Source organism: Chrysemys picta, chromosome 1 (assembly GCF_011386835.1).
Source record: "Chrysemys picta bellii isolate R12L10 chromosome 1, ASM1138683v2, whole genome shotgun sequence".
In the NCBI taxonomy this organism is placed as follows: domain Eukaryota; kingdom Metazoa; phylum Chordata; order Testudines; family Emydidae; genus Chrysemys; species Chrysemys picta.
The window spans coordinates 353,871,737-353,895,562 of NC_088791.1; the positions used below are offsets into that span (position 1 = coordinate 353,871,737).

Sequence of the window (23,826 nt, forward strand, 5' to 3'; positions counted from 1 at the left end):
TGCAACCATCCTGAAAACCTATATGTGTGTGCCATGTCGTTGTAGCTCCGTCAGTCCCAGGATATTAGAAAGACAAGGCGGGGGGGAGGGAATATCTTTTATTGGACCAACTTCTGTCGGCCTGTTCACCTTGAATAGTCCCTTTGAACAGGTGCAAACTACTCACACTGAACTCTCTGTTCCACCTTGTATTTAGGAGGGACATCCTGAGTACCGTTCTCAGACCTGAATATCTGCTCCATGTCGCTCGATAGCTTGTCGCTCTCCCTGAACAGAAGTTGGCCCAATAAAATATATCACCTCCCCCGCCGCTTGTCTCGCTCTATATGTATATGTAAGATGGTAGGTGGTAGAGAGAGGGGAAATCAGGAGCTGCTCTACCTCTCATTACACAGGAACAAGAGACATGCAAGGAAAGTAGAAGGTGGCAATTAAAAACCAATACAAGGAACTACTTTCCCACAAAACAAGTAATCAAACTGTGGAACTCACTGCTGCAGGATTTTGTTGAGGCCAAAACTTTAGCAAGATTCATAAAGGGATTGGACATTTATCTGGGTATCAAAAATACCCAGAGTTATCAGACCTAATGACAACACACATTTTGGAAGGGAGAGTGACCCCCAGGGCTAAGGGTTGAAGCCAATCTCTTTTAGAGATAAGGATGGGACGCAGGCTGTGAGGGGAAGATTATCCCATATCCCCCTCATGAGAGATTTTCACAGCTTCTTCTGAAGCATATGGTGCTGGCCATGGGCTACTGAGCTAGATGGACCCGGCTCTGATCCAATCTGGTGGTTCCCATGTTCCTCAACCAAGGTGCAGAGTTGACCTGCTGCAGCCCCCAACCTGGGACACACCTCAGCCAAGATTTCAAGAGGTGCTGAGCTCTCGCATCTCCCACGCTCTGCCACTGGAGTTGCGGGTGCTCAGCGGCTGTGAAAAGCCAGATCCTGAATGACTGAAGCTCAGCATCCAAACAGGAGGGGGAGAAGCTCCAAAAAGTGTGTGTGTGTGTGGGGGGGGGGGCACCAGTGCCTGAACTGTGGCCTGCCCCCCCGCACTTCCCCTTTCCCCAAGGCCCCGACTTGCCCCGCTTCTGCCCCTGAAAACCCACCTCAACCCTCCTCCCCAAGCCGCTGCCTGCACCGCCCTTCCCCCTGAGGCCCCACCCTCACACAGCACCTTCCCCTTAGGCCCCATCCCACTCCTTCTCCCCGAGCCCCCATTCACTGCTTTCTGCCCCCTTCCTTCCTCGTCGCTCGCCCTTCTGGCTGGTAAACATTGGGAGGACTTAGCCCTCCAACTTTTAAAAGTGATGGGGCCAAGGCCCTTGGTCCCCCTCATTCCAGTGCCCCGTCGTCCCATCCTAAAACCCTTTAAATCAGCAGCCACTTTGGAAACTGTTTGCCTTCAGTGTAGGGGCCTGGACTAGATGACCCCTTGAGGTTCCTTCCAGTCCTACATGTCTAGGATTATCACTGGGTAATGTCCCCTACGGATTCCGGGTCCGGTGGGCTGTCCTGATTGCTTCTGTCTGTGAGGGGCAGAGTCAGAGAATTTGTCTTCTCAGTCTAGACTTGACTGGAAGCAATAGTAAAGGGCGCCAGGAGAGAAGGCTGCCATCGGCCTGTTTGACTCTGTCTCCACTACTGTCTGAGTGTCAGGGACCACAGGTCTTGAACATGAGTCTACAGGGCCCTTTGGCGCTAGTACGCACCTGTGACACAGTGGGTTTTTCCTCCTTATTATGTTGTACACAAGCATATTTGAGTCTTACGTTTTTGCATGAATACTGTGTGTGCCTCAGTTTCCCTGTGTGCTGCACCAATGACTAGGTGGTGGGACTAAGGGTGTGTGACTTTTACAGAGGCCCTCTGGGCCAGGTGAGGCGGCTCCAGCTGCCTGCAAGTAAGCGATGGCCGGTGCCCTCCGTCACCTGAGACCAAAGAGGGGGTGTGATGTTGCACTCTCCATATGCTTTATGAAAATACACTTATATATGTAAATATGATGTAACTGGAATATGCTTTATGCAAAAGGTCTCTTGTAAGGTATCATTACAAAGCTTATCATCTACTGAGTGTGTTCATCCTATTTGTTTGCATTTATTATTTCTATGTCTAAAGTTAGGAGAATAAGGCCTTGTCCACACTACACAGCTTTTAGTGACAAGACTTGGGGAGAAAACAGCTGTGCATATCTCTCTATCAGTGTTATAGAGGTTTATGAGTTTATCCTGTATAAGCTTTATACAGAATAAAACAGATTTATTTGGGGTTTGGATGCCATTGGGAAATGGGTGTCAGGGTGCTAGAGAGGTAATCTGCTGAGCTGTTTTTGGTTAAAGTCTGCAGCTTTGAGGGGTGGCCTAGACCTGGGTCTGAGTTGCAGCAGGCTGGTGTATCTGGCTCAACAAGGCAGGGTTCTGGAGTCCCAGGTGACAGTCGCAAGGAGGTCTCTGTGATCCAAACCATCACAGGGGGATGCAACCAGGTGACACTTTGCCCGGGAAGCGAGACAAAGAACAGGAGGAGGAGAAACAGGCATGTCAGACGTCGGGGCTCTGGAAGCTGGGCAGTCTGCTGTGGGGCACTCGGAGAGAGGGGAGTCCGGGGTGTCCAGCCCAGGGTCCCCCAAGATGGACTTTGCTGAAAGTCACTGATTTCTGCACTAACAAGTTCTGTTCCACATTCTGTTCCTTCGACAAATAAACCTTTTGTTTTACACGCTGGCTGAGAGTCACGGCTGACTGCAGAGTCGAGGTGCAGGGCCTTCCCGGCTTCCTCACAAACGCCTCCTTCACCCTGGGGGTTTTCACCGTGACTCGGATGATGTGGGAGTTGGCGGCGATCACTAGCAGACGAGGGTGATCTCTCCGCTCTCAGCCATGCTTAGTGAGGCTCAGGGACGGCCGAGGAGAGCCGGAGTGCAGGGGGGCTGGGTTTGCTTCACTGTGGTAATATTCTTAATCTTGTTCTTGCTATTGTGATCACAGATCTACGGGTGGGGAAGCAGAAGAAGGGAACTGACCTGCCCCTGCCCTGCGTATTTCCAGAATCCAGGCCCAAATCATGAATACCAGCCCCTACGTCTCTACTCTCCGCCAGCTGGTCTGACTGTGACATCAACAATGACATCTTTGTGAGCAGCCCCTACCTCCCTGCTCCCCAAAATGGGCAGACCCCAGAAAGATGCTGATCCATTGGAGAGGGCTCAAAGAAGAGCCATGGGAATGAGTAAAGGATTAGAAACCCTGCCTGATAGTGACAGGCTCAAAGAGAACAATCGGTTTAGTTTAACAAAGAAAAAGTTAAGTCTGTTCACAGTGTGTAAGTATCTACACAAGGAACAAACTTTTAACAATGGGCTCTGCTCCCTAGCAGAGAAAAGTTTCACACTTTCCAATGCTGGAAGTGGAAGCTAGAGACATTCAGACTGGAAATAAAAGGGAGATTTCTAACAGCGAGGGGAATTAACCATTGGAACAATTTACAAGGGTTGTGGTGGATTCTCTATCACTGATCATTGTTCAATCAAGACGGGATGTTTTTCTAAATCTTCTGCTCTGGGAATTATTTGGGGGCAAGTCTCCAGCCTCTGAGTTGCAGGGAATCAGATTGGATAAGCACAATGGTACCTTCTGGCCTTGGAAATAATGAGTCTGAGAATAATGGGGATGTGAAGCCAGCAATGGGCCAGCTCCCTGTGTTAGGCCTGGTCTACACTATGACTTTAGGTCGAATTTAGCAGTGTTAAATCGAATTAACCCTGCACCCGTCTACACAACGAAGCCCTTTACTATGAAATAAAGGGCTCTTAAAATCGATTTCTGTACTCCTCCCCAACGAGGGGAGTAGCGCTGAAATCAACATTGCCATTTCAAACTAGGGTTAGTGTGGCCGCAATTCGACGCTATTGGCCTCCAGGAGCTATCCCACAGTGCACCATTGTGACCACTCTGGACAGTAGGAATCTTCCCTGATACCAGCCACACGGTGCGGGGAGGGATAAAGCAATCATCCCAGAGAATTGGATGGGGGGAGTTAGTTTGGTTTCTGCTGCTGTACGTTAACAGGAAAACCGCAGCACTCAATGGGCTTTGCTTGGTATGTGGGAAAGGAGGGCGCTGTTTTTAGGAAGGTTGCAGAAGCCGAAAGACAGTGGCTTACCATGGCCGCATGCAAGCCGAAATCTGTTGCCCGGACCTGTGTCTGTGATCTCTAACACCAAAGCCGCAGGCACTCAATATTAAGATGTAAAATGCGACCTTCTACCGAAATCACATGTGCTATATAATGTGAATAGTGTTGTTCACAGTAAAGATTATAAGCATTGTTCTGTAAAATGTATCTTTTTAAATACTTCCCTCCCTTTTTCCCCAGCTGCAAATTTTTCAAGCCTCCCTCCTCCGTCCCGAAGGCTATCTCAGATAAGGCGGTGAAAAAAAAGGACGCGAGATGAAATGTTCTCTGAAATCATGGAATCGACCCGCAATGAAAGAGCTCTCTCGTTTCTAGTTAACTCTCCTTTCTTCTTAATTAAACAGTCTTGTTTTATTATAAGTGCTCACAAGCACCGTGTGTAATACAGGAGTGGTGATTTATGGCAAAACTGGTTGTGACATACTATAGTGATGTTCCCCTGGTATTATCTGGACTGGTGATCGCTAGGGCTCTCCAATCCTCGACTCTGGGAGCCACCCTTACCCCGCTTTGCTGTGAGAACCCCCACTCCAGGTCGGTACAAGCACAGCCTCTGGCATGTAATCTGCTCCCAGCTACATGAGTAAGCACTTTTGTACAGGTGCTGCTTGCATTGTGCAACCGAATGACACTAGCCAATATCTGCAGTCCCAGACCCAACCCCAGGAACCTCCCTCTTGCATTATCCAATTATGCACGCTGGACACGGCAAGCTTATATGAGTTCATCTGTTTAACAAAATAATTGATATGTACCAGGATTACTATCCCAAAGGGAGTCCCTGACACACTTCAAACCAAACGCACTGCTTCAGGTAGAATAAACAAACACATTTATTAACTACAAAAACTTCCAACTCGGCTCTCTGGGCTGTTTCTCTGGCTGCTGTGGCTGCTCCCAGCATGGACCTTCTCCCTGGGATGTTTCTCTGACCGCACCGGCTCTGCCTGTCATGGCTCTGCTCCCAGCTCAGCCCAGCATTCTGTTTTCTCCTTAGCTTGGCCCGCTCTGGCCCAGGCATCCCCAGCTCACACGGAGGATGGGACCCTCCTGACCTCCTCATTGGCCTTCCTGTGCTGTCAATCAGGCTGACTGGGAGTGTTGGCCTCTCCCCATTGCCCCTGGGGTCAGTCACTCTCAGAGGCCTGGTTTCCCATCGGCCATTCATTTAGGTACTGAGAGAGGGCCAATCAAAAATCCTCACTAAGTTTTACTGAGGGGCCAACAGTCCCCTTACATTCCCCTCTGCTAAAATTCTGCCACAGCCATTATATTAACACCAGCACATCTGGGCCCCATATTAACAAGATTAAGCAGCATCACTTTATATAAAAAAGCCATTAACAATCAATAAAAGAACATTTAACATCCAATGTCCACTTCTTTTTACTACACATGACAATATTCATTAAAACATCACTTAGAACAAATAACCTAATCATCTCTAGGTTTAACAGGCAGTACACCCCTGGTTGTTTTCTGGGACCTTCTTAAACCTTGTGGCTTGTTACCCAATTTTTCTATTCCCCTGTCCCCATTTTCATCAGGGTTTGGGTTTGTCCCATTGGTTTCAGTCTCCTTGGGACACACTGCTCTATCCCTCCTATGAGCCCTGATCAGACTATAAGTCCAATATTTAACTGGTCCCTATGTACAACTCTCTGAGGACCTCCTTGTCCAGTCTGGATAGTGTAAACCGGCAGTTTGGGATTGTTGTGGGTGACCACTGAACTGGTACATGTTTACCAGGTCTGTTGAGAGCCCCATTGGACTTTTCCTACTTTGGGCTGCAACTTTAGTTTTAGTGAGAGCAACTTTGCCAGCTGTTTTGGCCTGTCATGGACACCTTTCAGCCAGACATTGAAATTGGTCACCTCATCCTTAGAAAAAAAAAGATTTCTTGATGCTTCTCTGGCAGCACTCTTAAGTTAGCCATCTGCACAAGAACCAGCCCTTGGAGCACCGTTTGAACAGGAACTGGAAGCCTCATGCCATCCAGAATCATATCTTTTACCACATCAATAATCCACATCTGCATTTCCATGCATCCCGGGGCCAAGGAAACATTGCTCTGTAGGACACCAACAGCCTGCAAGAGGTGGAGGTGATCCTTTTCTTAGGATTGTTCTCATTCCCCTAAAACCTGTGCCACCCCATTCTGTATGGAAATTAGCTGATCTAAGGATATCTTCAGGGGCACTGCTAAATCCTTTAGGTGTTGACCCATTGCTTTCATTTTATTTTCAGCCACCTCCTCATTTATATATAAAGAACTCCTACCCCAAAACCATCTGTTCCTAAAATATCCCTTTCCTTTCAATCCATATGAGGTCTGGGAATATCATGAAGTTTTATCCAATTCCTCAAGCCCTTATACTGTGATAGAATACACTTTCCATAGTGGGGTTCTATTACTGAAATATTTGACAACGTAAGATCCACAATTACCTTCTTCAGGGTGTGGGTTGGATTAATTACCAATTGGTCCTTTATGTTGGTTTCAACCACATATGCTGCAGTTTAATTATTTACAAGTAGTTCCAAAATCCACACCTCCATGCATTTTACTCCATGGGGTTCCTGAAGGAGCCATTTCCCTCTCATAATGGGTTACATAGAATCATAGAATCATAGGACATTAGGGTTGGAAGAGACCTCAGGAGGTCATCTAGTCCAATCCCCTGCTCAAAGCAGGACCAACACCAACTAAATCATCCAAGCCAGGGCTTTGTCAATCTGGGCCTTAAAAACCTCTAAGGATGGAGATTCCACCACCTCCCTCAACACCCTCATCGTGAAATAGTTCTTCCTAATATCCAACCTAGACCTCCACCCCTACCACTTGAGACCATTGGTCCTTGCTGTGTCATCTTCCACCCTAAAAACAGCCTAGCTTCTTCCTCTTTGGAAATCCTTTCAGGTATGTGAAGGCTGCTATCAAATCCCCCATCCCTGCTCGCTATTCTCTTCTGCAGACTAAATAAGCCCAGTTCCCTCAGCCCCTCCTCATAAGTCATGTGCCCCAGCCCCCGATCTTTTTTGTTGCCTTCCGCTGGACTCTTTCCAATTAGTCCACATCCTTTGCCTTTCTAATCTTGCCCCTGCATTCCTATGTTGTTTGCCTATATTCATCCTTTGTAATCTGTCCTAGCTTCCATTTTTTATATGACTCCTTTTTATTTTTTAGATCGTGCAAGATCTCGTGGTTTAGCCAAGGTGGTCTTCTGCCACATTTTCTATCTTTCCTAACCAGCGGAATAGCTTGCTTTTGGACCCTTAATAGTGTCCCTTTGAAAAACTGCCAACTCTCCTCAGTTGTTTTTCCCCTCAGTCTTGATTCCCATGGGACCTTACCTATCAGCTCTCCTAGCTTACCAAAATCTGCCTTCCTGAAATCCATTGTCTCTATTTTGCTGTTCTCCCTTCTACCCTTCCTTAGAATTGCAAACTCTATGTTTTCATGATCACTTTCACCCAGGCTGCCTTCTACTTTCAAATTCTCAACGAGTTCCTCCCTATTGGTTAAAATCAAGTCTAGAACAGCTTTCCCCCTAGTAGCTTTTTCAACCTTCTGAAATAAAAAGTTGTCTGCAATGCAGTTCAAGAATTTGTTGGATAGTCTGTGCCCAACTTATATCCGGAAAGTTGAAGTCCTCCATCACCACCAAATCTTGGGCTTTGGATGATTTTGTCAGTTGCTTAAAAAAAGGCTCATCCACCTCTTCCACCTGGTTAGGTGGCCTGTAGTAGACTCCTGTAGCATGACATCTCCCTTGTTTTTTTACCCCTTTTAGCCTAACCCAGAGACTCTCAACACTTCTGTCTCCTATGTCCATCTCTACCTCAGTCCAAGTGTGTACATTTTTAATATATAAGGCAACACCTCCTCCCTTTTTCCCCTGTCTATCCTTCCTGAGCAAGCTGTACCCATCCACACCAACATTCCAATCACGTGTATTATCCCACCAAGTTTCAGTGATGCCAACAATGTCATAGTTGTCTTTATTTATTAGCACTTCCAGTTCTTCCTGCTTATTCCCCATACTTCTCGCATTTGTATACAGGCATCTAAGATACTGGTTTGATCTTTCCTCCCAGTTTTGTCCTGACCCTCCTTTCTCTCTGCCAATATAGCCCACACTCCCTCTCATTTCCGACCCATCTCCCCGGTCTCCATGTTCCCCACTTACCTGTGGGCTTTGCTCACCTGTCCCCGTCGAACCTAGTTTAAAGCCCTCCTCACTAGGTTAGCCAGTCTGTGTCCAAATAGGGTCTTTCCCCTCCTCGAAAGGTGAACGCCATCTCTGCCTAGCAGTCCTTCCTCGAATAGCATTCCATGGTCTAGGAAGCCAAAGCTCTCCTGACGCCACCATCTTCGCAGCCAGGCATTCACCTCCATGATGCATCTGTCTCTGCCCGGGCCCCTACCTTTGACAGGAAGAATTGAAGAGAATACCACCTGCGCTCCAAACTCCTTCACCCGTACTCCCAGAGCCCTGTAGTCACTCTTGATCCGCTCAGTGTCACACCGCGCAGTATCATTTGTGCCCACATGGATGAGTAGCATGGGTTAGTACTCAGAGGGCTGGATAATCCTCGACAATGCCTCCGTAATGTCTCGGATACGGGCTCCGGGCAGGCAGCATACCTCCCGAGATGAAATGTCAGGGCGACAGATGGGCGCCTCTGTCCCCCTCAGCAGAGAGTCTCCGACCACCACTACCCTACGTTTCCTATTCGCAGTGGTGGCAGCAGACCTCCCAGCCTTAGGGGTACGAAACTTCTCCTCCTTTATTGTAGGGAGTGATTCCTTCTTTCCTGTATCAAGAAGAGCATAACGGTTACCTATTACCACGGCAAGAGGGTTCGGAGCAGGGGTGGAGCACTGCCTGCTGCCAGAATTAACCAGCTGCCAGTGTCCACTCTAAGCCATCTCCTCCTCCACCAGTGGTGTATCAGCAGTCCCGTGTACTGGGACAGCCACCTCAGCTGTCTCCACATGGACACTGTCGAGGAATTGCAAACAATTTATGAATTTATCCTGTATAAGCATTATACAGGGTAAAACAGATTTATTTGGGGGTTGGACCCCGTTGGGAGTTGGGCCTCTGAGTGTTGGACACAGGGACACTTCTTAAGCTGTTTTCAGTTAAGCCTGCAGCTGTTGGGGGATGTGATTCAGACCTGGTTCTGGGTTTGTAACAGGCTAGCGTGTCCGGATCAAACCAGACAGGGTTCTGGAGTCCCAAGCTGGCAGGGAAAATGGGTTAGAAGTGGTCTCAGCACATCACTTTGAAGTTCCCATGGGGTTTTCTGTGATCCAACCGATCACAATACCAATCTGGGCTCCCTTTCACACTGTGAGTTTATGGAAGCCGCTATCCTCTCTAGGTCTTGCACTTATACAGCCTGTCAAGGCTGCTTCCCCACTCTGAACTTTAGGGTACAAATGTGGGGGCCTGCATGAAACTTCTAAGCTTAACTACCAGCTTAGATCTGGCCTCCTGCCACCACTCTCAAAGTGCTAATTCCCTTCCCTGTGTAGCCTTGGGAGACTCTTCACCAATTCCCTGGTGAATACCGATCCAAACCCCTTTGATCTTAGAACAAGAAGAAATTAACCATCCCCCCTCCTTTCTCCCACCAACTCCTGGTGGATCCAGATCCAACCCCCTTGGATCTAAAAACAAGGAATAGTCAATCAGGTATTAGGAAAAAGGCTTTTAATTAAAGAAAAGAAAGGTAAAAGAAAACCCTCTGGGAGAGATTAGCATACTGGCTACTCTCACAGACAACAGGTTCCAAACACAGGGGATGTTCCCCTGGGCAAACCCTTAGTTACACACAAAAAATACCCAATTTGACTGTTCCTCTAATTGGACAAGACAGGTTACAAAGAAATAAACATAAACCTATTTATTTCCTTCACTAATACTCACTACTTAAGAAGAGGCTGAATTCTGGAGCTTTCCCACTCCGGTCCAAACTGAAACTTAACAGACAAAGGGAACTTTCCTTTCCCTTTGAACCATCTGGTCCTCCCATTGGTTCCTCTGGTCAGGTGTCAACTAGGCTAGGTGAACTTCTTAACCCTTTACAGGTAAAAGAGGCATTAACCCTTGACTATCTGTTTATGACATGCCCCCCAAATCTCAGACAGTGTTGGACCGCATTGGCTGTGATTTCTTTCTAAACTTTAGAATAAACATATTAAAAAAACACATGCACCCTTACATATCAAGGATGATTTTAACCAGTTGATTCTGGGAAACTTTCACGGGAGAGTGCATCAGCCACTTTGTTAGAAGCTCCTGAAATGTGTTGAATTTCAAAGTCAAAGTATTGAAGAGCTAAACTCCACAGAAGAAGTTTTTTGTTTTTTTTCCTTGGTGCTATGAAGCCACGTTAGCGCAGCATGGTCAGTTTGTCGTTGGAAACGCCGTCCCCAAACGTACGGGCGCAGCTTTTCCAGCGCGTACACAATGGCATAGCATTCTTTTTCACTGATTGATCAATGGCTTTCCCTCTCAGGCAGTTTCTTGCTGAGAAACACGACAGGATGGAATTCTTGATCCGGTCCTTCCTGCATTAAAACTGCTCCCACACCACACTCGGATGAATCTGTGGTTACTAGGAATGGTTTGTCAAAGTCTGGGGCCCTTAGCACAGGGTCAGACATGAGTGTCGCCTTAAGCTGGTTAAAGGCCTTTTGACACTCATCAGTCCACTGAACTGCATTTGGCTGTTTCTTTCTGGTTAGGTCTGTCAGTGGGGTGGCGATTTGGCTGTAGTGTGGTACAAATTGCCTAAAATATCCGGCCAAGCCTAAGAAGGATTGGATCTGTTTCTTTGACTTTGGAACTGGCCACTTTTGGATAGCATCCACTTTGGCCTGTAGGGGATTTATAGTTCCTTGACCCACCTGGTGCCCCAGGTAAGTTACTTTGTTTTGGCCTATTTGACACTTTTTAGCTTAACAGTTAGTCCTGCCTGCCTGATGCGCTCAAAGACTTTTTCCAGGTACTCCAGGTGTTCTACCCATGAATCAGAAAAAAATGGCCACATCATCGAGGTAGGCAACTGCAGATTCTCCCAATCCTGCTAGGAGACCATCTACAAGTCTTTGGAAGGTGGTGGGTGCATTTTGCAGCCCGAAAGAGAGTACATTGAGTTCATCCACCCCTGCCTGGGTGACATAGACTGACCTTTCCTTGGCGGGTTCATCTAGTGGTACTTGCCAGTACCCCTTGGTTAAGTCTAAGGTAGAGATGAATTGGGCATGTCCCAATTTCTCCAATAGCTCATCTGTGCGTGGCATTGCATAGTTGTCAGGACGAGTTACAGCATTTAGCTTACGGTAGTCCACGCAAAAGTGTATTTCCCCATCTGGTTTGGGAACTAGAACCACTGGAGATAACCATGCACTGTTAGAGGGGCGGATTATACCCATCTGTAGCATGTCCTGGATCTCCCTTTGTATAGCAGTTTGGTCATGAGGTGACTCCTGGTAGGGTGGGGTTCTAATAGGGTGAGCATTACCTGTGTCAATGGAGTGATATGCCCATTCGGTCCATCCTGGGGTGGCTGAGAACATTGGCGGAAAGTTAGTGCACAGCTCCTTGATCTACTGTCGCTGCAGACATCCAAGGGTTGCGGAGAGGTTCACCTCTTCCACGCCACCGCCATTTTTTCCTTTGTAGTAGACACCTTCAGGCCACTCAGCATCATCTGTTTCTGGGCTGTAAACTGGAAAATCTTTAATTCTCTGGAATAAAAGGTATACCTTAGGCTTTATGTTGGAGGTGGGGGATGCTATGAGATAGTTAACAGCTCCTAGACGCTCCTGGACCGTGAATGGTCCTTCCCACAACGCTTCCCTTTTATGGGCCTACAGCGCCTTTAAGACCATGACTTGGTCTCCTACTGTGAAGGACCGTTCTTGGTAAAATTTATCATACCAGGCCTTTTGCTCTTCCTGAGTATCCTTTAGGTTTTCTTTAGCAAGAGCTAAAGAGTATCGGAGGGTGCTTTGTAGGTTGCTTACAAATTCTAGAATGTTAGTTCCTGGAGAAGGCATAAACCCCTCCCATTGCTGCTTCACCAACTGTAATAGCCCCTTAAGCTCGCGGCCATACAAAAGTTCAAATGGTGAAAACCCTAAACTGGGATGTGGTGCAGCCCTGTAGGCAAAAAGCAACTGCTGCAACACTAGGTCCCAATCATTGGCGTGTTCATTTAAGAATTTACATATCATGGTCCCCAAAGTTCCATTAAACCTCTCCACCAGGCCATTGGTTTCATGGTGGTAAGGGGTGGCAACCAAGTGATTCACCCCATGAGCTTCCCACAGGTTTTTCATGGTCCCTGCAAGGAAATTAGTTCCCGAATCTGTAAGGATGTCGTGGGGCCAACCTACCCTGGCAAAAATGTCTGTTAATGCCTGGCACACACTTTTAGCCCTGGTGTTGCTTAAGGGTACTGCTTTCGGCCATTGGGTAGCAAAATCCATGAAAGTCAATATGTACTGCTTTCCTCTGGGTGTCTTCTTTGGGAAAGGAACCAGAATATCCACAGCTACTCCCTGAAATGGGACCTCAATTATGGGTAGTGGCTGGAGAGGGGCTTTGACCTGGTATTGGGGCTTTCCCACTCATTGGCACACCTCACAAGACCAGACATAATTGGCAACCTCCTTGCCCATTCCTTCCCAGTGGAAGGAATTCCCCAACCGGTCTTTGGTTCTGTTCACCCCAGAATGGCCACTTGAATGATCATGGGCTAAGCTCAAGAGCTTTACCCGATACTTAGTGGGAAGTACCAACTGTCTTTGAGGATGCCAGTCTTCCTGGTGCCCACCAGAAAGAGTCTCCTTGTATAAAAGTCCTTATTCTACTACAAACCGGGATCACTTAAAAGAGCTGAGAGGCGGTGGGGTGCTCCGCGCTTCCGCCCAAGCTTTCTGAAGGCTGTCATCTGCTTCCTGCTCGGCCTGGAACTGTTCCCTTGATGGTGGAGACATCAGTTCCTCCTTGGACTGTGGACTGGGGCTTGGTCCCTCTGAAAGCGATGCAGGTGCTGGGGCTGTTTCCGTTGACTGTGAACCGCTCCCCACTGGTGCACTATGTGGTATCTCAGGCTCTGGCTGAGCCTCTTGGGTAGGATTATCTACTGTTTCTGCCAGTTCAGGCTCGCTAGTGCCCTCTGGCGTTGGAGTTGTAGACGTGTTTGCAAATGCTGTACTAAGTGCTGGCAATGGTTCTGGTGCTGGTTGTGTTGCCAGTTCCGGTTCTGGGACTGGCTTTGGCTGGGTCTCTGGGATTTCTATCCACTACGGCTGTTGCAGTCGTTGGCAGGGGATCCGGTTCCACCACCTCTGACTGGGTGTGGTAACCCAGACGGGGCCCTGGTGGACGGTTCAGGAACAGGGATGGGTGTGAAAGCTTGGTTAGCCTGGCTGCAGGTGACCATTCCCACCCTCTTGGCTAGCTTCACATGGTTTGCCAAGTCTTCCCCCAGCAGCATGGGAATGGGATAATTGTCATAAACTGCAAAAGTCCACATTCCTGACCAGCCCTTGTAGTGGACATGCAACTTGTCTGTAGGCAACGTTACAGAGTGTGACATGAAGGGTTGAATTGTCTCTGTAGCCTCCGGGTTGATGAGTTTGGGCTCCACTAGGGATTGGTGGATAGTTGACACTTGTGCCCCGGTGTCCCTCCATGTGATAACCTTCTTTCCACCCACTCTCAAGGTTTCCCTTCCCTCCGAGGGTATGAGAGAGGCATCTGGGCCTGGGGATCTTTGGTGTGATTGTGGTGTAATGAACTGTAATTGGTTGGGTTTCTTGGGGCAGCGGGCCTTTATATGTCCCAGTTCATTACATTTAAAACATTGCCCTGCTAAGGTATCACCGGGGCGATGTTGGTTGGTGGAGACTGGTGTGGTGGGGTGAGAAGGCATCGGGGGTTTTCCTTGGGATGTGGGTGGGGCCTTGGGTTGTCCCTGGTGGTAAGGTTTTGTTTTGGGTTGTCCCTTCTGATATTCGCTCCAACTGCTACTAGTTTTTTTCTTTTCTGCCACCTCCACCCATTTGTCTCCAATCTCCCCCGCCTCAGTTACAGTTTTGGGCTTCCCATCTAGGATGTACCTTTCTATTTCCTCAGGAACACCCTCTATGAACTGCTCCATTTGCATTAGGAAGGGCAACTCTTCTGTAGATTTAACACTTGCTCCTGATATCCAGGCATCCCAATTTTTCCCAATGTGGTAGGCATGTCGGGTAAATGACACGTCTGGTTTCCACCTTAGGGCTCTGAACCGCCGAGGGGCATGCTCAGGTGTTAGCCCCATTCTGATTCTGGCCTTGTTTTTAAAATGTTCATAACTGTTCATGTGTTCCTTAGATATTTCAGCCGCCACCTCTGCTAAGGGTCCACTAAGCTGCGGCCTCAGCTCTACGTTGTACTGGTCTGTAGTGATGTTATACCCAAGGCAAGCCCTTTCAAAATTTTCTAAGAAAGCCTCAGTATCATCACCTACCTTGTAGGTGAGGAATTTTCTGGGATGGGAAGCAGTACCTGGAGAGGGGTTGCTAGGGTTGGCTGGTATATCCGGCCTAGCCTGTGCTAATTCCAGTTCATGCTTCCTCTCTCTTTCTCTCTCCTCCATAGCTCCCTTGTGGGCAGCCTCCTCTGCCTTTATTTCTATTTGTTTTAATTCCAGCCCTCTCTTATATTTGTTTTCTTTTTCTGTTGCTTTCTATTTTCCAAAATAGAAAACAGTTCTATTTTGTTAGCTGCTTCACTGGTAGTCATTTTCCTGCTTTCTTGTGCTGGGCCGCTCCCCTCTGCAGTTCACTGAAACTGGGATGCACTCAGCTCAGGGCTGCTTAGTTAACAGAGACTTTTTAAGTAGCTATACCCGAGAGGTAGGAAGGAAAGGGTAGGTCTACACTTACCCGGTAGTTCAGCGGCGAGCGATCGAACTTCTGGGTTCAACTTATCGCGTCTTGTCTGGACGCGATAAGTCGAACCCGGAAGTGCTCGCCATCGACTGCGGTACTCCAGCTAGATGAGAGGAATACCGTGGAGTCGACGGGGGAGCCTGCCTGCCGCGTGTGGATCGAGGTAAGTTCGAAGTAGGGTACTTCGAATTTCAGCTACGTTATTCACGTAGCTTAAGTTGCGTACCTTAGTTCGAATTAGGGAGTTAGTGTAGACATGGCCAAAAAAAAAACAATTCAGCTTGTAAATTCCTTTTGCCAGCTGCTTGCTCACTGCATGAACCCTTCTCTTAACAAAGACCCTTGTTAAAAAAACTTTACTCCTCTGCCTTCAGGCAAGGATGAGATAAGATATGCATCTACCTTCAGCTCTGCTAGAAAGCAGCTAGAAAGGAGAAAAAAAATCTTACTGGCTTTTGGTTTAAAATGATCCCACCTCTCTGCCACCATGTCAAGCTTCCTTCCCCACTCTGAACTTTAGGGTACAAATGTGGGGGCCTGAATGAAAACTTCTAAGTTTAACTAGCAGTTTAGACTGGTCCGCTGCCACCACTCCCAATGGGCTAACTCCCTTCCCTGGGTAGCCTTGAGAGACTCTTCCACCAACTCCCTGGTGAACACTGATCCAAAACCACTTGGATCTTAAAAAAAGGAGGAATTAATCATTCCCCCCCCCCATTCCCTTTTCCCCCACCAATTCCTGGTGAGTCCAGATCAATCCCCTTGGATTTCAGAACAAAGAAAAATCAATCAGGTTCTTAAAAAGAAACACCCTAGCAAAAGGTACATTTACAAGTTGAGAAAACAAAGATAAAACTAACATGCCTTGCCTGGCTGTACTTACAAGTTTGAAATATGAGAGACTTGTTCAGAAAGATTTGGAGAGCCTGGATTGATGTCTGGTCCCTCTTAGTCCCAAGAGCAAACTCCCCCCCCCAAAAAAGAGCACAAACAAAAGCCTTCCCCCCACCAAGATTTGAAAGTATCTTGTCCCCTTATTGGTCCTTTGGGTCAGGTGTCAGCCAGGTTACCTGAGATTCTTAACCCTTTACAGGTAAAAGGATTTTGGAGACTCTGGCCAGGAGGGATTTTATAGTATTGTACACAGGAGGGCTGTTACCCTTCCCTTTATAGTTATGACACATGTCTTACACAATTTGGATACAACAGGAGATTAACTGAAAACATAAAAAATATTAGGATTACAAACAGGATAGTCAGGGCTCCCTGAAACAACCAGCTTTCTACGCCAGAGAAATTGAACAGGTTACTTAGACACTTCCATAAAGAACTCGGCTCTTCATGGGGAAGATATGCGATTTGTTTTAAGTGGCTAGCACGATTTATTACCTCATTGGTGTTGTCAGGTACATACACACAACATTATTTTCCAATGAGAGCACAGGTTCCTTCTTTGGCCAGCAGCACTATGTCCAATGCCTGACGATTTTGGAGGGCCAGCTGTCAAACCACCCCTGTTTCTTTGGCCAGGGCTCTTAAATTTTCTTCGGTTTTATTTGCCATTATTTTAGCTACTGCTTGTAACCTCAAGAGCCTTTTTGCATGGTGTATTACTCCCCCGGTGGGATAAAGGAACTGCCAATGGCCTTTTTCCAAGTTAAGGGGCTTATGTTATTTACATACCATTGGGCATCTGATAAGACCCTTTTTTTTTTGTCTGAAATTACAGAGGCGTTCTCCTGGGAAGGACCCTAGCACTCGGAATTGTGGGAAGAGTCGGGAGGGATAACAGATACCTGACCAGTTAGCTGGTAATGCAGTATAAGCTTTGGTCCCACAAACCCAATGATGGCCTATTAAGACTGGGAAAAGTCAGTTGCATTCATTTGTCACATAGGTGCCTGCAAAGGAGGAGTAATATCCCCCAAAGGGCACATGGTAATTCTCCTTAGGAGGAGTGGTGTTATTTGAATGGCATTGAAAGACTGTATTGTTTTCACTAAGGTTACTGTAGGGGGAACATGAGATTGATTTCTCTGTTTGATCCCAGGTTGAGAAAAAAGTCATATCCCTATACCTGATCCACCACTTTTTAGTTTTGTTCTAATAATACCATACACCATTGGCCACAATATGCTGAAGGCAACAGCTCCTTCTCAGATCCAGCCCTGTCCCATTACACACCCAACACCAATGACCTTTTCCCTCCACCACACTTATCCATTTAGGTACATTTATTCCCACCGTTTCCCAAGTGTCATTGCTGTTCCATGTTTTGTTAAATTGACGAGGTCCTCCAGTGAGTCTGGGGAATTGAGTGGGATTGCCAGGACAGTAACACCAGCTTGAGAGTGGGCTGGGATGTGGCTGCAGACCCAGCAATTAGAGATATTAAGGGTCTGAGCTATCCACACTTGTTGCTGGATAAAAGAATTTTCATTGTGGACTTCCTAGACCTTAAGACACCAGCAGCCGAGGAACAGGCACCACCAGAGGCACACATTAGAGGCAAGGCCCTTCTGTCCCAGACAACCTGAACTGAGGGAATCGCAGTCATGGTTTCATGTCCACCAGGCAGCAGGCGCTAGGCTCACTACTGCTTCTTCTTCGGCCTTGCTTTAGGTCATCGTCTGCTTCTGGCATCCCTTACGAGAGTGTAGATTGTAAGGTATTGCAGACTGTTTCTCTACGTCTTCTTCTGGAGTTAAAATTGACTCTGCGTGGTCCTGAGGTGATGATTGGTTCACTGGGGGTGGTGCCTTCTTACACGGCGAAGCATGTATCCACGCTGCGATGCCAGATAGTTTAACAGCCCTCTGGGTAGTAAGCAGTACCTGATGAGGACCCTTCCACCGGGGTTCCAAGGCGTGTTTTCGATGATGCTGCCATATGTAGACCCAGTCACCTGGTTCGAGGTCGTGGCAAGCATCAGAGTTGGGTTCCGGCGGCCAGGCGACTCGAACCTGTGAATGGAAGTGACTTACGGCTTGCATTAATCCCTTTCAATATTGAAGGAGCGTACTGTGCGTCAAGTTCAAATCTGGGTCTAGAGTAATGGTAGCCATAGCTCGCACAGGGCATTCCATAACAATTTCAAAAGGACTCAATTTATGTCTTTGGGATGGAGTGGATCGCATTTCCATAAAGGTCAGTGGTAAAGCTGCTGGCTACCTTAACCCTGTAGAGTAACAAATCTTAGCAAGCTTATTCTTAAGTACACCATTTCGTCTTTCACTTGCACCTGCACTCTGTGGGTGGTAGGGACAGTGCAGCAGATGTGTGATATGTAATATACGATTCAAGTGCTGAACAAGTTGTCCGCAAAATTTGTACCCTGGGTACTGGACAGAGTGGGAGGAATTCCCTTGGCAGGCATAATATGATTTAACAAACATTTGGCAACAGACAGTGAGTCAGCCTTGCGACAAGGAAAGGCTTCAATCCAACCAGAAAATAAACATACCGTAACTAAAATAAATTCATATTGTTGACTCTTAGGCATTTGTACAAAATCAAGTTGCCAATGTAAGAATGGTGCCTGGGGCAGGCCCCGGAACCCCTGAGACACTTTTCCAGGTTTACCAATATTGTGGCTTTGGCAAGTGGTACAGGCGGCACAGTGGCGGGCTGAAAAAGAGCTGAAATGGGGGGCCCAGCATCCTTGTCAAGGCTGTATCTCCACTTTGAACTTTAGGGTACAAATGTAGGGGCCTGCATGAAAACTTCTAAGCTTAACTACCAGCTTAGCTCTGGTCCCGCTGCCACCATTTCCAATGGATTCCCTCCCTGGGAAGCCTTGAAAAACCTTCACCAATTCCCTGGTGAATACAGATCCAAACCCCCTGGATCTAAAACAAGGAAAAATTAACCATTCCCCTCCTTCCTCCCACCAACTCCTGGTGAATACAGATCCAACCCCCTTGGATCTAAAAACAAGGAAAAATCAATCAGGTTCTTAAAAAGAAGGCTTTTAATTAAAGAAAAAGGTAAAAATCATCTCTGTAAAATCAATATGGAAATTAACCTTACAGGGTAATCAAACTTAAAGAGCTCAGAGGACTCCCTCTAGTCTTAGGTTCAAAGTACAGCAAACAAAGATAAACACTCTAGTAAAAGGTACATTTACAAGTTGAGAAAACAAAGGAAAACTAACACGCCTTGCCTGGCTATTTACTTACAAGTTTGAAATAGGAGAGATTTGCTTAGAAAGATGTGGAGAACCTGGATTGATGTCTGGTCCCTCTCAGTCCCGAGAGCGAATGCCAAACCCAAAACAAAGAGCACACACAAAAGCCTCCCCCGCCCCAAGATTTGAAAGTATCTTGTCCCCTTCTTGGTCCTTTGGTCAGATGCCAGCCAGGTTACCTGAGCTTCTTAACCCTTTACAGGGAAAAGGATTTTGGAGTCTCTGGCCAGGAGGGATTTTATAGTACTGTACACAGGACAGCTGTTATCCTTCCGTTTATAGTTATGACAATCCTGCCTTAGTTACAGCAGAGACCATTCCCTTCTTTCCGACATGCGAAACACCATGTAGCAGGGCAGATAGAGACAGGTAGAGTGAAAAGGGGGACTCAAATGTGACGGTAGGTGAACGCCTAAGGGAATCAGGATGTAGAGAGCAACCTTGGACAGCCCAAGAGTCTTTTGCAGCTTGTGGGGCAGAGTCTTCGAGCAGAGTGAGGTTAGTGAGGGACGGCGGTGGTATAGAAACAGAAAGGGAACCTGGAATTGCATCTGGGAAGGTTCTATGGCAGCAGCATGTTTAGCAGAGGTGCCAGCAAATGTGTTACCTGTACAGTTCTCCCAGTCATCGCAAACCCAGCCATCTATGTTTCTAATCCCCCAAAACTATTACCTGTCTCCCCGTGTGTAGAATCCCCTCTACAAGATGGAGTTTTTGAGTCACCTAGGCAAGTCACATGTCGATGAATGACTTAATTCTCTACAGGAACATTCCCAGGAAAACTCAGATGAGGATTGGTGTCTATTAAAGTCTATTGTCAGCTTAAGTGATTCTTCATTGGGCAATTACTGAGAAAAGTCTTTTCTCAAGAAGCTGACCAAATGCTTCACTGATCCTACTTAAAATCAAACAAGTACACAGCCAATATTCATAACTTCGAATACAAAAATGACACATGCATACAAATAGGATGAATAGATTCAGTAGATCATAACCTTTGCAGAGATATGTTACATGACATATGTAGCATAAAACATATTCCAGTTATGTCATATTTATAATCCTAAGCATATTTCTGAAAAGCATTGTGGAGTGCAACGTCACAGCCTGGCTCAGGGCAAAGGTCTCCCAGCCCATCCCCATTGCTGGGAGCCTGCCGGACTTTATAGCTGAGATTTAGGGCCCACAAGCTGTATGATGCTCAGGCTTGCTCACCTCCCACCCAACCCTGCACCCAACCCTCAGTTGCTTTTATAGGTCTTCCTGGATTCCCGCTCTGCTCCTGATTGTCCTATTGGCCTCAGTGCTGCATAAACTGCAGGCTACTTGTCAGGCTGCAGCAGCTCCTGTCCCAGACCCGGAGCAGAGGGAACTCAGCTGGGGGCTGGAGGGAGGGAGGTGGAGATGATCCATCAAGTGAGTGGGGATGGGGAGAAGAGCAGTGAGCAACAAGGGTGAGCTTTGGAGGAAAATGCAGAACCGAGGCAGGGCCTTGCTGGAAGAAGTAAAAGGGGGCAGGGCCTTGGGGGAATAGGCAGGGCCAGGCACAGGCCCTCCGGGGTCCAGTTAAAATCAATTAGAAAGGTGGGAACCCTTTGTTAATAACACAGACCTATTCCCCAGTCTGTCATGTTGACACAGCACAGTAAGTCCAGAAAAGGATTCAATGTCACTTTGACTGTCTAGTAAGGGATTCAGGGAAGAGAGCCCAGCACCATCTCACCAGCCAGCTCTGAATGCAGGTCAGTCTGACAGCTAGAGCACCAGGATTAAAATTCAGATGTGTTTATGACTAAAGAGCTGGAGCAGCCTGTCCTGGATCTGTTTGGTCCTCACCCCATAGATGATGGGGTTTAGCGTGGGGGGCACCAGGAGGCTCACGTTGCCAATGAGAACACGGAAATACAGGAGCACATTGTGGCCAAACCGGTACGTGAGGGAGGAGAAGAGACCTGGGATGTAAAAGACTAAGATGGAACAGAGATGGGAGCTGCAGGTCCCAAAAGTCTTGAGATGGGCATCCCTTGTGGGAAGACTGAAGATGGCCCTGAGGACCTGGATATAGGACACAGCAATTAAAACCATATCGAGACCCTTCACACAGAATAGCACAAAGAGGCCATAGTAACTACTGATGCGGGTATCAGCACAAGCCAGCTTCACCACAGCTATGTGCGTGCAGTGTGTGTCAGGGATGATGTTGCTTTTGCAGTATGGCCATTGCCTCGTCAGGAGGGGATAGGGCAGTATGAGCATGCCACTGCACAACACCACAGCCAGGCCAATCTTAGCCACCATGGGGTTTGCCAGGGTGGTGGAATGTCTCAGGGGATTGCAGATGGCCACATAGCGATCAAAAGCCATGGCCACGAGAATCCCAGACTCCACCACTGTGAAGCAGTGAATGAAGTACATCTGGGTGAAACAGGCACTGAAATCGATCTCCCTGGAATTAAACCAGAAGATGCTCAGCATTTTGGGCAGCATGGATGTAGAAAGGACCAGGTCCGTGATGGCCAGCATGCAGATGAAATAGTACATGGGGGCACCGAGCCTCGGCTCCCTCTTCACGACAAACAGGATGGTGAAGTTCCCCAAGATGGCTGTGACATACATGGTGCAGAAGGGGATGGAGAGCCAGACATGGGCTGCCTCCAGGCCAGGAATGCCCAGCAGAATGAAGGTGGAGGGGTTGGTGAAGTCGGTTGTGTTGGAATCTCGCATGGAGTAGGGGAGATGGTGTCCAACTCTGAGGCAATACGGTGTCTCCTGCATGTACCGTATGTTCCCCTGACTTCCTGTATGTGCCAAGGGCCTAGGGTTATGGTCGCAGTACAAATACCTAGATGGAGAGACAATGTTAATATGCTACACTACATGCACTACTGGAAGCTGTTCTCAAGGGTGAAGCAAATTTTTAACTCTTCACACATAGAAAAATGACATTTTCACTATTCAGAGAAATAAATTATCAACAACTGACCATACTAATGCCAATTCCATATTTTATGGTGTTCCGTACATCAAGAATTCCTACATATCTTGGTATGGGAAACCTTAATAGGCAGCAGTGGGAAACATGAGTGTGGATCCTTGCTATTCATCATTGTTCCTTAATACAATGAAACCCAGGCTAGAGAGTCCATTCTGCAGGGCGTTCCCCATTCACCCTATTGTTCAAAATCTAACAGTGGAAAAGAAACAAAGCTTTGACAAAACATGTACCAGAGGGAAGAAACTAGAAAAAAACGCAACTAGAAAGAAAACCCAACAAACAAAACCCCAAACAAACCCAACTAGAAACAAACTCAGGGAAAAGACCTGGCGTCATTGATAGGAGCTCCATGAAAACAGTTACTCATTCACAGCCATGGTGAAAATAAAGACAATGTTTGTATGCCTAAGCAATGGGATGAAGAATAACCTGCTCTGGACACGTGCTCAGTTGTGGACACTCAGTCTCTATGAAGGATATAGTAGATAGAAAGGGGATTTCTGAGACAGGCTATGAGAAAGGGGGAGGCTGCCATATGCGGACAGACTGAAAAGTCTGGGACTGTTTAGTTTAGAGAAGAAACAAAGAAGGGGGTATATGATAGAAGAGAGCCAAATGAAGAAAGAACTGATTACATTCAAATGGACAAACACAGAACAGTTCCCAACCAGTAACATCTATAGACACTTAATTTTTCAAAAGGGCTAATATTCCCAAAGGAGATGCAAAATAGCAATAAACTGATTGGGAGGAAAAAATTGAAGAGAAAAAAATGAGAATGAAAATTGGGAGTTCTTGAAGAAGAGTTTATTAGATTGACAAAGGCCACTATTCCACTATCAAGGAAGTAGAGAACTTTGGACAAAAAGCCGGTTTACCGATAAAGTGAAGGCAGCAATTGGGGAGGGACAGGATGGGAAGCAATATATAACAAATGAGGAAAAGGGAAAATAGAGAGAGAAAATAATACAAATTGGAATTTATGAAAATTGTTAAGGGATGCTAAAAACATCTTGGAAAAATCCATGCTTTGCAGGTTTAAGGATCACAAAAAGGAGGTTATTAAAGTATATTAAGAAAAAAAGAAATCCTAGAAAAGGTTTAGGCCAACTCTTTGAGGGAGAAACAAAGTTTGTTAATGTTGCAGAAAAGGGAGACGTGGTCAAGAAATAGTTGAGTTCTGCATTTGGAAAGAAGCAGTATAAGGTACCCATATCACATGAGGTGATGAAATAGTTTCCAGTCCATTAACAGTCAAACATGGCGATAAACAGCATCTACAATTGAATCTTAGACTTTCAAACACCAGAGTTACAAACTGACTGATCAAGTGCACATCTCACTCGGAACCAGGAGTACACAGTGAGGCAGCTGGAGAGACAAAAGGGAAAAAAAAGGTGGAGTGGGGAAACAGGGCAGTTCTGTGTTAAACGTAAAGTATTCAGTAAAAAGGGGAAAGTTTAAAAAAAAGATTTTA

General features: G+C 46.9%; 1 protein-coding gene across 1 annotated transcript; it reads right to left on the reverse strand.

The window, feature by feature from the left end:
• Positions 1-21,130: 21,130 nt before the first annotated feature.
• LOC135972345 (olfactory receptor 52R1-like) lies at positions 21,131-22,129 on the reverse strand. Its single transcript, XM_065550034.1, has one exon. It carries the CDS (start codon positions 22,127-22,129, stop codon positions 21,131-21,133), a length of 999 nt encoding a protein of 332 aa, XP_065406106.1.
• Between the last annotated feature and the right edge of the window lie 1,697 nt (positions 22,130-23,826).